The sequence below is a fragment of the Berghia stephanieae genome, chromosome 7 (assembly GCF_034508935.2).
Source record: "Berghia stephanieae isolate SIO BIC M18660-M18661 chromosome 7, UCSD_Bste_1.3, whole genome shotgun sequence".
Taxonomy (NCBI): Eukaryota; Metazoa; Mollusca; class Gastropoda; order Nudibranchia; family Aeolidiidae; genus Berghia; species Berghia stephanieae.
The window spans coordinates 3,278,620-3,291,119 of NC_088366.1; the positions used below are offsets into that span (position 1 = coordinate 3,278,620).

The 12,500-nt window shown below is 35.8% G+C and overlaps 1 protein-coding gene across 5 annotated transcripts in view; it reads left to right on the forward strand.

The window, feature by feature from the left end:
• LOC144976364 (putative leucine--tRNA ligase, mitochondrial) overlaps positions 1-8,655 on the forward strand; it is a 33,457-nt gene extending 24,802 nt beyond the window's left edge. For all 5 annotated transcript variants that reach the window (XM_078920618.1, XM_078920616.1, XM_078920617.1 and 2 more), the window contains exons 18-23: positions 935-1,025; positions 1,928-2,100; positions 3,367-3,444; positions 4,254-4,403; positions 5,865-5,933; positions 8,182-8,655. In XM_078920618.1, coding sequence (XP_078776744.1) covers positions 935-1,025; positions 1,928-2,100; positions 3,367-3,444; positions 4,254-4,403; positions 5,865-5,933; positions 8,182-8,469 — 849 coding nt within the window. In that variant the 3' untranslated portion in view covers positions 8,470-8,655. The remainder of the gene's footprint in view (positions 1-934; positions 1,026-1,927; positions 2,101-3,366; positions 3,445-4,253; positions 4,404-5,864; positions 5,934-8,181) is intronic.
• Positions 8,656-12,500: the final 3,845 nt, after the last annotated feature.

The following is a 12,500-nucleotide window of genomic DNA, read 5'->3' on the forward strand; positions in this document are numbered from 1 at the left end:
GTCCGGTAGCTTTAGAAATATTTTACTCCAAAGAGTAAAAATCTATTTTTAACGGTCTTCTGGTAATCGCACGAGTTTTGTCGCTTGACATAATCTAAAATGACCTTTTTTCTAACTGTGTGCCAACTTTCAGTCATATTCATCGATAAACAGAGTCGTAATTAATTTTTTAAAATAGCATATACGAAACGGCTTCGTCCCATATTTTGACGCGAATTCGGGCACTTCGTGAGCGAAAAAGAGGCCCAAAGATTTGTGCGGGATAGTCATTGCTACAAATAATGGAGTGAGTAGGAAAGTGCCAGAAGACAACAGAGAATAAAAACTTCACGGCGGCGTTGGGGGCTTGAAACCGCGATGTTGTGGATAGCTCATACAGTAGAGTCACGATCTCCCCGGCCAGGCGGAGTTGTCGTACCAGTAAGGTCGCGGGTTCGAGCCTCCATCACCGCCGCGAAGTTTTTATTCTCTGTTGTCTTCTGGCACTTTTCTACTCACTTTATTTCTTGTTAGATTCATTTATATCAATTTAAACTGCAGCTATGTGGTCCTGGTTTGAGTCCCGCTCTGAGAGGCTCATAGTTGAGTGTTTGGAAAAGGCTCTCTTCTCACATTCTCTCAGCATACTCAGGTGTGTAATGAGTACCTGGCCATTAACAGCTTTATCTCTGTCCGAAAATAATTGTAATTATTTTGGCTAACATGTGCCACGTCCTTCATGTTAATTGTTGCTGTTGCTTAGAAACCCATGTAAAGCGCTTTGAGCATGTTTAGTGGATCTTGCTCTATATAAAAGCTCAATTTTTTTTATTTTAAACTCAAATTACATATTTGATGTACAAATTGATTTCTGGTTGTCTGATGTTCCAAAATATGTTACCAGGTTGAAAGGGTAGGTCACCTATATCATTCGTATTCTTTGTTTTCTACGCAGGATGTGTTGTCCGAGTTTGGGGTGGACTCAACACGTTTGTGTATGTTGTCTAACGTGGCACCCCAGTCAGACAGACAGTGGTGTAATTCTGGTGAGATGTGTTCTATTTAATACAGCTATTGGTAATAAAGTTTGGAAGGATGGGAATTATTTTTTTTTCAGGCCTGTAAATTTTCAGCATCTGAGCTAATTTCAATTTTTTTTAATGGTTTTACTTTTTAGTTTTTCAACTGTCATCATTGAGAACATTTATGTCTATATTTAACATGGAAACTGCAGAGGCTAAAAGTAAATCTCAATCCACTACCAGATAAATAATTTATTTTGAGCTTGATAAAATTGGAAAATTAGTAATTTCTGGGTTTTACCGATGACAATGGCACCATCTATCGAAGTCATAGGTTTGAGAGTTTTTGCCAAGATGAGAGACGTATAAATCGATCGATATTTGAAGAATGAGTTTTCTGGCCAAACTTTTTAAATACATATTTTTCCAGAATGCAGCAGTGAACTGGTTAATCATGATTTTGCACTTTATGTAAGCATTTTGACTTACAACATAATTGTCGTACAAAATAATTGTCGTACGATCCATAAAACTTTTTCAAACAGTTTTTTTCAACTGCCAGTTACAGGTCAACTATAATGTAATTGTTGCTGCTCGAAGCTCAAAGAAATAAATAACAATATGAAATTGAATGTAGGCTTCAATTTAATCTACGAAAACAGATAAAATGGACGTTTCAGGTTTCCCCTTTATCAACAAAACATAAAAATAAATAAAAAACATTCCTATTTTTTTGTTTATTCATCTTAACAATGCCACTACCACATTATCTCATTCGTCTGAAGTGTTTCATTCATCCTGTTTTGTTGATAAAGGGGAAACCTGAAACATCCATTTTATCTGTATTTGTATATTAAATTGAAGCTTACATTCAATTTCACATTGTTATCCATGTCAACTATATAACACTTTTTTCTCCCCTCAAGCGTTCAAGGGAGTCCTCAGCTGGCAGGGACGTATTTGGTCTCTAGTCAGTAGACAAAGAGAACTGGCCATGAAGATGAACACACATAGATCCATACAGGATGTTGATGACAGTGACATGCACAAGGAGTGGGAGGAGAAGATTAAGAATACCAGAAATCACATCATTAATAACGTATGGATATAATTTATTTATGAAAGAATACCAGAAATCACATCATTAATAACGTATGGACACAATTTATTTATGAAAGAATACCAGAAATCACATCATTAATAACATATGGATACAATTTATTTATGAAAGAATACCAGAAATCACATCATTAATAACGTATGGATACAATTTATTTATGAAAGAATACCAGAAATCACATCATTAATAATGTATGGATACAATTTATTTATGAAAGAATACCAGAAATCACATCATTAATAACGTATGGATACAATTTATTTATGAAAGAATACCAGAAATCACATCATTAATAACGTATGGATACAATTTATTTATGAAAGAATACCAGAAATCACATCATTAATAACGTATGGACACAATTTATTAATGATTTACTTGACTTATTGTAAAAATCTGAAAAAAAATGTTTATGAAACAGTGGCAGACAAAGCAGAAAGAAAAATACAACAAACAAAAAAAAACATTCCAAAAAAAAAAAAAATCAGCTGCCTCGATATATATATTTTTTAAAAATAAAAAATAAAAATGAAAATTCCCTTTATTCCTCCCATTGGGGAAATTTGTCTCTAGGGTCTGTTCCAAGGGAAGACTGGAATAACCCAGATGTCAATTTGAGCTAGGATGAGGTGACTTGCTCAAGGCCATACAGCGCAGCGACAGGTGATCGAACTCGGTACCTTTCGGATACAAACAAGAACTGTACTGCTGAGCCACGCGACCCCCTGTCCATTTTTATAAGCAATATGAAGAACAAAATTACATAAGTTTACTATTCAACATGTCACATTGGTGTTTAGATACAAATACAAGTGTTATCCAATATCTCTTTTTTTTTTAATTTCATGCTACTCATATGTGGATAGTGAGGCCTAATTGGATAGAGTAGACAACTTTCTGAGAATGTCTGTCACATGACGATGTGGGTTCAAATCCATTCAATGCCACATTTTTTTATAGTCTCAATAACAATTTCATCTCAGCGGGGGTTCAATACCAGTATTAGTGATACCAGGCTGCCAGAAGCTGTGGACTGTAACAAGTAATAAACAAAAATAAATATAACAGCATCAAAAAAAGAACAAAATACCAAAAACCACGGAACTTTCGGGCTCAAAACCCTTCTTCAGCCAACAACAAAGAACAATAAAGACATAAATACATTACTAAATTCCAGATAGACGACAGAGCTGCCTCAATCCTCTCAAATTGAAATGGAATTTTTTAACTTGTATTTTCCCCCAGGTAAACTTCCAGTTTGACAGAACATTCAACATCAACTCTGCCATTTCCAGACTCCAGTCTCTCGTGACGTGGTTATTGGTGAGTTGATGACATGAAACAAATGTGTGAGCCACCATATCACTGTGGTATTATATCGGGATGAACTAGCTACTGAAAACTGACTTTAAGATCTAAATTATGAAATTATATTTGAACATATCAGCCTCATTGAGAAGATTGAATGCAGCTTGTGAAATTTATGAAGTCTAAAATTTCTTTATTTTAACAGTTTTCAACTTTAAAAATTCCATGACCTGAATCAGATAGAGACTGTCATGACACTGATTAGAGGCAGGGGTCATAGGGTCATAGATGAGTTTTGTATACCTTGGTGTCCACTAGGGATTTGACTGCGCTGTCGGGTGATTTTGTAACTGTTTCAAATTGGGATCGATTCAACGATTAGTGAGTGTGCACAGCAGAGCACAATGTGGTCTTGATAGCTTTGTTGATAGAGCACTTGCTTCCCGTTCAAAGGGATTGCAACAGGGGATCCCAGGGGATGGCGCGATTGTTCCCCCCCCCCCCCCCCCCTATTTACACACACTTCCCGTAGATTGTCATAGACATGAAACAGTACTGTAGAAGTTAAACAATAATAATTATACTTGAAATGTTTATAAATAAATAGCTCCTTTTATCAAAAAGTTGAGCACTATTATTTCATGGTTTTTGCTTTTATAATTTTTATCCTCTTTCTCTCTGCCCATTAAATGTGATAACACCAAATACACCCAATTTTTGAGAAGTGTTTACTATGTCAATATTTCACAAATAATTCTAAGACATTTTTCTGGCAATAATTGCCCAAATAATCGCTCCGATTATTTCCCCTCTTTTCCACACAGCAAGTACCAGAGGATGTGTCTGTGTCAAGCACAGCTTACGAGCGATGCCTGTGTGACCTCCTAGTCATGGTGAGCCCAATGGCTCCACACTTTGCCTCGGAGCTCTGGCTAGGCCTGAAGGAGGTGGCTAAACACGACACTCATCAATGGGTAAGTAATCCCTTAGGGCCATAAGACATGACGAGCTTTGTAGCCCCTTGATTAGAACTAGAACTCTAGCTTATTTCAAAGTGTGTTTAGCCAATTTGAACAGACCCAGCTTTTCAATAATTGCTGGTAAGACGGTGGCCAGAAAATGATAAAACGAATCCTGGATCTCGTGTGCTTGTCAGTCTTTTTTCTGTATCGAAACTCCCAACATCAATGGATATTCTAGACATCATCGTCGTCATCATCATCACATCATCATCATCATCATCATCATCATCATTATCATCATTCAAGATGTTTTGGTAAAAAACATTAGATTTGATACATTAAATTATAGAAAATATCACTTTTATAACGCCTGTGTCATCGATTCTTGCTTCATTCATGTTTCTATTTTGTATACACTGCTTCTGGTTTTTTGTTTTTTTTTTTGCTTTTTTTTTGGGGGGGGGTTTGAGTTTTATTTTTTTCATGGTCATGATAATATGTGACCCACCCATTCAATGAGTATTTATGTCAGGGTAAACCAGATGATGGAAAGTAACATTTAAGGTTAAACTGAACACAGAGATATTACAGTATAGAATTAATTAAGCTCAGTAAGAGTTCACATTTTTTCTACTTCATAAAATAACAAAAATCTGGGCACAAGTCTCCTGTCTGTGGCTATGAAATCAATTGACACCATCGAAATGATTGGCCCATTTGGAGGAAATGACCACACACATCAATCAGTCAGAGGGTGAAGATTTGCATTGTTTTGCATTTTCTGAAATAATATGCTCCCTAGAGCATTTTAATCTTTATATGAAATAAATCGGGTGATTTTTCATGAAGTTATGGTCAGATGTATGGGAAAAGTATCCAGCAACTTTTCTCAAATTTCATACTTTTTCAACATGACTAGCTGTAAAAAATATTTAGAAGCTTTGATATTTCCTGAAGATGTACAAAAAGGGTTGATTTAATCATTTATGACAAGAACTCATTTTTGTTAAAAATTGACCTTCTAACTAAACTTGGCAATATCTCAGTTCAAACCTTTTCACCATCAGACTGATGACGGCATTCACTGTAACATATGTGTAATGTTACTTTATGATTTTTTTTTTTAAAAAGAGCTTTTATATAGAGCAATATCCACTAAACGTGCTCAAAGTGCTTTACAAGGGGTCCCTGTCCAACAGCAACATTTAACATTTAGGATAAGACATGACGCCTGTAAGGCAATATTATAATTTTTTCGGACAGAGACAACGCTGTTAACAGCCAGGTGCTCATTTTACACCTGAGTACGGTGAGAGAATGTGAGTAAAGAGCCTTTTCCAAGGACTCAGTTATGCGCTGAGCGAGCCTCGAACCCAGGACCGTCTGATCCGAAAGCGAGTGTCATACCACAAGACCACATAGCTGCACAAATGATTTAACTTTCTCTCGTTATTTTGTTCCATCCATTGACAGGACAAAAGTGTCTTGGCCCAGACCTGGCCTGCTTTAGATGAAGACTTTTTGATGCCGCTCACATTACAGGTAACGAGGAAATGGGGAGAAATTCCATATACAGGCACCACTTCAATGACTAGTAGTAAATATACTGAATTGCTCACCTGGAATTCAAATTACAGTTTTATTTAAGCAAAGAAAGAAAATGGACTGATAAAACTAATATTAAACAGATAATTTTTGCATCTGCAACTAGATTCCTTGTTTTGTTACGATTGGACTGTCAGGGACTAATAACTAACCAAGATGGCCGCTCAACAGTTGATCCGATTGAAAATGTTTAAACCATGAAAATTATGAAATCTCGTCATTTTAGTGACTTGATAGAAGTCAATTTGTTTCTTTCTTTGGATAATAAAACTAATTCAAGGTGAGAAACTAAGTAAATTTATTAATTTATATATTAAAATGGCGCCTGTATATGGAATTTATTCTTTCAATGACGTTGTAATGGCAAAATGTTTGTGAAATAAGTTATGTCTGGTAATGGTAGGAATTGTCTTAACTCTTATTCATCCAATGTAAATGACAATCTAATGAATTTGTCAGATTCCCCATTCATGAGAACGTGACAGAGTGAATACAGTACAATCCGGATACAACAAAGTAGCAGGGACCCATGGTAGGAATTTGGTTGAATATGGGTTTACAAATGTTTTATGATAGCTTGTTTTTTATTTGAATCTGATTTAGGTCTTCCTGATTTGGATAAATACAAATTAGGTTTTTTAATTGTGTTATTTTGTTTTGTTTTTGTTTTTTGTTTCATTATTTGTTGGGGTTTTTTAGTTGTTTAATTTTTTTTTTTTTTTTTTTTTTTTTTTTGGGGGGGGGGGGGGGGGGGGCGTTGTTATTGTTGTATATTTTTCATTCAAGTTTGTTGTATTTGTGTTGCTCATAATTTGAAGCGTCCAACAGCGAGACTGGATTTCTTTCAAAATCCTTATTGATCTGGCCATAAGGTCTGACTGTTTTCACCAAGTTGTAAGTGTGATGATGTCTTTGACTCCCTTGTCACATTCTACCATGGTGTTAGCTGCTCAGGGGAAGGCTGTCTAATCTTGTAACAGCAAAAAAAAAAAACAAAAAAAAACTAGAGCTTTTATATAGCACAATTTCCACTAAATCTGCTTAAAGCAGTTTACAAGGGGTCCCAGACCAACAGCAATACGTAACAATCAGAATGACACATAAGGCCTGTCAGGCAATATTACAATTTTTTTCCGACAGAGACAACGCTGTTGACGGCCAGGTACTCATTTTACACCCAAGTACGGAGAGAGAATGTGTTTAAAGAGCCTTTTCCAAGGACTCAACTATGCGCTGAGCGAGGCTAGAACCCAGGACCTTCCGATCCGAAATCGAGTGTCATACCAAAAGACCACATATCCGCACAAACACACCACATGCCATGCACAGTTTCAATACTTTTTTGATGATATAAAATGTCACATACGCTAATACACGAAATCAAAGAAGATATATTATGTTCAGACAAAAATTCTGTGGACTGTAAAAAGTAATACTTAAGCAAAAATGTATAAAACAACTTTAAAGAAGGATATACCAAGCATGGAACGTTTTGCGCTCAAAACCCTTCTTCAGCCAACAACAAAAAAAACAATGAAAACATATATACATTACTAAAAAAAACAGATCAATGATGGAGAAAAATTCTGCATGTCTTCTGTGTAGAAAAATCTTGGAATGTAAACAAAAAGAAGCGTTTGCTAAGTAACTAAGCTGTGTCAAATTGATTCGAATATTAAACAACACATAAAATTTGGTGTGTAAAAAAAAAAGGGGGGGGGGGGGGGGGGGGGGGGGGGGGGGGGGGGGGGGGGGAACCCGAGTAGAATAGAATTATTTTTTTTAAAGTATTCCTTTAGAGCCATTAGGCCCATGGAGCCGGAGTTTATCCCAGTTTCTTTAGCGTGAAATTGACAATAGCAATTGCTTGTCACCCTTTGGTTAGGACGCTACTCTATCGCATAGTACTTTCTGCCAGATCAAACAGACCCCGCTAACCATTCACTGCTGGGTAGACAAGGGGATCAGAATAAAATCTCGACGACACCAAGGATCGATCTCAGTCTATTTGCATGTGAAGCAAGTGCTCTACCAACTGAGCTATTGGGACCCCCCGAGAGAATAGAAATAGGTGTAAATATAATCTGATATCACTCATTTTGTCTCTCTCTCTCTCTCTCTCTCTCTCTCTCTCTCTCTCTCTCTCTCTCTCTCTCTCTCTCTCTCTCTCTCTCTCTGTACACAGGTCAATGGTGTGAAGATGACAGAGGTGGGTGTGCCGTACAAGGAGTTTGACCAACTGACAGCCACCCATGCCCTCCACATTGTGAAGAAAGACAAGTTTTTCCTGAACAATTTCACCGGCATGACAGTCAAATCCTCAAGTCTGAAGGTCGTTGAAGGTCATAAGGCGGCCATAAACTTGAATATCCCAGAGTACAATATTGAAAGCATTCAAGGAAAATCGGCTTCGGAAAAGAATAAGGAGAAAAAGAAATTGAGTAAAAAAAAAAGTAAATTACATAATATGTAGTGGAAATAAGACTTTATGCTGTGAATTTTTTGGGGAGATTTTATATTGCGCAATATCCACTGAACGTGCTCAAAGCGCTTTACAATAATACAGTGAATAATGAGATCTGCAACATAATGAAATCTGTTTGTTGACTTTGATGTAGAGAATGATATATAGGTATATATAATAAATTATTTGATAAAATTTTCTTTGTTTATCGCTTTATTTGAAACGTTTCTATTATGTTCTGTTTGTTCCATATTCTATTACAATGGTAAACATCAACATAATTATTTATACAGTACAGTATCCACTAAATATGCTCAAAGTGCTTTACAAGGGGTCCCTGATCAACAACAATACTTAATATGTAGGACAATACATGATGCCTGTACTGTTAGGCGATATTATAATTTTTTTGACATAGTCAACACTGTTAACTGCCTATTACTCATTTTTACCCCTGAGTACAGTGAGAGAATGTGAGTAAAGAGCCATTTCCAAGGACTCAACCATGCGCTGTTCAGAGCGGGTCTCAAGCCCAGGACATTCCAATCCTAAGGCGATTGCCATACTTCTTGACCACTTAGCTGCATCCAGTACAATCCAACACGCAATCGTCAAACCCACATTGAAAGAATTCATGAATGTGACGAACAAAGAGCCAAATTTCTAATTCAAGTCATAGATTTGTCAATCTTTTCCTGCTGTCCAAGGCTTCAACAGTCGTGACATCACTTCCCTCGTAATGACGAATAGTAACTGAAACTGGTTCTAAACTATGGGAACAATGGTGGAAGCTCTTATGAAATACTTACTTATCCAATGAACATAATAGTCTATCCAGAGGAGAAAAACATTATAAATCATTTTTTTACTTTTATACATTCTGATCACATGACATGTGAAAAAGTTCTTGCCAGCATGAAGAATAAAAAGTTTCGATTTTCTTTGTTTAGAACCAAGCTGCTCGTTGCTGGGCAAACAGGACAGGAGAGAAAAAAAAAAGACTTGTGAACATTTATAAAATGCAAAATTCATTTATTGAGCTCAAAGCGCTTTTCAGTTGGTTCCAAGCCAACAGCAGTACTCAACATGTAAGACAAGACATGACACCTCAATACGCTATTTTATTGATTTTTTACAATTCGTTTTTTTTCTGGGGTTTTTTGGTTTCTTTTTCCCGACAAAGACACAAATCTGTTATGACCAGGTACTCAACGTACACTTGAGTATGAAGTTATGAGCTTTTTTTAAGGATTTGAACCCATGAGCTACAGATTGAAATTGAAAGCTTATGCAACTTCCTTTGTATGTATAAGAGGTGTCTTGGCCAAAGATGCAACAACTAGTAAAATGTTCCAGATTAAAGACAATAGCAAATCGCTATGAAATCTCGCGTTATAGCTACATCAAGAATATTTGAGAGTGATCAGTCGATGGTTGGGTGGAAATAGCATTTGCAAAATTGGCTGTGACATCGTGTCCAAAGATTTGATAATTTATGCTTTACAAAAATCAGAAATGGATATGATATAGATAGTTCGAAGATGACGTCACTCAGGTCTTTGTGATTGTTTTTTGCCATCCGCGTTTATGATTAATGCTCACTGAATTGTATTAACCTGTATACATACAGTTTTGTGTGTTGGTCCGTTATACTTCCGGATGGCAATGTTATGAGCTTCTTAGCCAACTGCATACTATCTATAGAGCTTCCTAATTTTTTTATTTTTTTTTTAAATACGTCATTAACACTCTTGTGACAACATAATCTGAACTGGTAGTTTTTTTTTGCCCATGAAGCCATTTTTAATCAAGTTAAATAACTCGACTGCAGTCATATTTAAATAAATTAAACAGAATGCTAAATCTACGAAAGGACATATAGCATAACATAGAACAACAAAATGATGTATCAGCTCTCGTCAGCTAACAAACACCTCCACTCCATTCAACCTTCCTGTAATATGCCTCTATAATTTATAATCTCGAAAATTGACTCACTATACTTTGACCCGGTTTCGGGAGCATTAAGTGTGATAATAATAATGCTTGTTACCATTTGGATGGGACCTAATCAAGCCACTTTCGCCAGAACTATCAACCCAACTATCCAATCACTGCCAAGTGGACAATGGGATCAGATTATAAGAAACCTGACTTCTTCTTAATCTTATCATTACATTATTATCATCATCATTATCATCACCATCATCATCATCATTATTATTATTATTATTATTATTATTATTATTATTATTATTATTATTATTATTATCATCATCATCATCATTATCATCATCATCATCATCATCATCATCATCATCATCATCATCATCATCATCATTATTATTATTATTATTATTATTATTATTATTATTATTATCATTATTATTATTATTATTATTATTATTATTATTATTGTTATTATTATTATCATCATTATCATTATTATCATCATCATCATTATTATTATTATTATTATTATTATTATTATCATCATCATCATCATCATCACTATCATGTTAAATAGAAAAACCTGTTCCAATTCAACAAAACAAGGAGCGTGGACCATATTTTACTGGAAATGCCAGTGGAATAAACATGGAAAGGGGACCAATTTACAATATACGATATCTGTTAGTAATGTAATGAAATAAAAACTTAAGCAATTCATAAGAAGAAACTTTTTTCAAATGACTCCGTATCTACTGGGTTGCTGGTTGGGGTTCTTGACCTCCCATAGTGGGCATGTTTTCTATAGGTAACCTTATATATTATGTTTTCCAGCATACTTTCTGTCTTGGTCTTCGTTTTGTCCTGGCCCTGGCTGAGAGGGTACAGTCGAATGTGTAGTTATAGCTTTATGGGACATTTTTTTCCTTGTAAATCATCTCTCTGTTATTGACTATTAAATGTTTTTGCTTTAGATATATATATAATGGTTTCTAAACATTTGAGTGTATTCCTTTTAGTGAGATCTATGTTTGTGCCTGGGTGAAATTTTTAGGGGATCTCAACCTAAGTACACTGACAGTGTGCCCTCTTGGAATCTACATCTGTTCCCTCTTTGAACCCTTGCCTTTGTCTTACTTTTTCTCGCGTGCTTTCAATTGTAATTCTATAACTTTTTAAACTACCTCATTTTCTTCCTTTTTACTGGAACGGAAATGATTTAAATGTGTCGCAAGTGCCGTAAAACCCTTAAAAAGAAAGCCCACGCGTACACAGCACTTATCAGGCCAATAGGAGAATATTATGTCAGCGCCGTGTGGAACCGTGGAGCCCCTACAAAAAATGGCATAAAGAATATTGAAAACGAAGTGACTATTCTCATCCCCCTAGTCTAGGATGCTAGTCTTCATAATAGTAGTCCACAATTGTTGTATGTTTAATCCATAGGTTGTAATGCAGTAATTTGTTAAGTTTCTTGTCACAAGTTGCACAATTAAAAAAAAAAATCAATCAAATCCAAATCGCAAAAAGCCGGCGACGTTTTTTTCGGTAATCCAAAGGGCCGGGGGGGGGGGGGGGGGGGGGGGGGGATGAGAATAGAGGCAGCCTATTGAAAAAGTACGAAGAGCAGCTGCAGGATTCACATCGGGATACAAGTCCAGAGACCAGAGTGGTGTGACGTCCTCCATCACTTGAGTGGAAACCATTGAAAAATCGGCACAAGGTTTATAATACATAATAAATTCTGCGAAAAGCGAAAAATATGGTCTAAGGGGTACAACTGTGTTAAATCATCAAACATTTTGGTCATGCACTGGTATCCTCCCTTTATATCTCTACTGCCAGATTTGTTCATCTAATTCAGCCAAACTTTTTTCCCCCGCTAATCTTTGTTATTTGTCAGTATTACTGAGTTGTTTTCATTTGGTCCCTAGTTTCTTTAAAAACAAATCGCGTGCTAGCACTACACTTATTTTATTCCATCGTTTTGAAGCAATTATGGATTATGAATGTCTCAGAAAAAAGGTTACAAAATGTCATTCATTACATTTTCCCTCACTAGTTCCATCACGCAGTTTTTAAAAAATAAA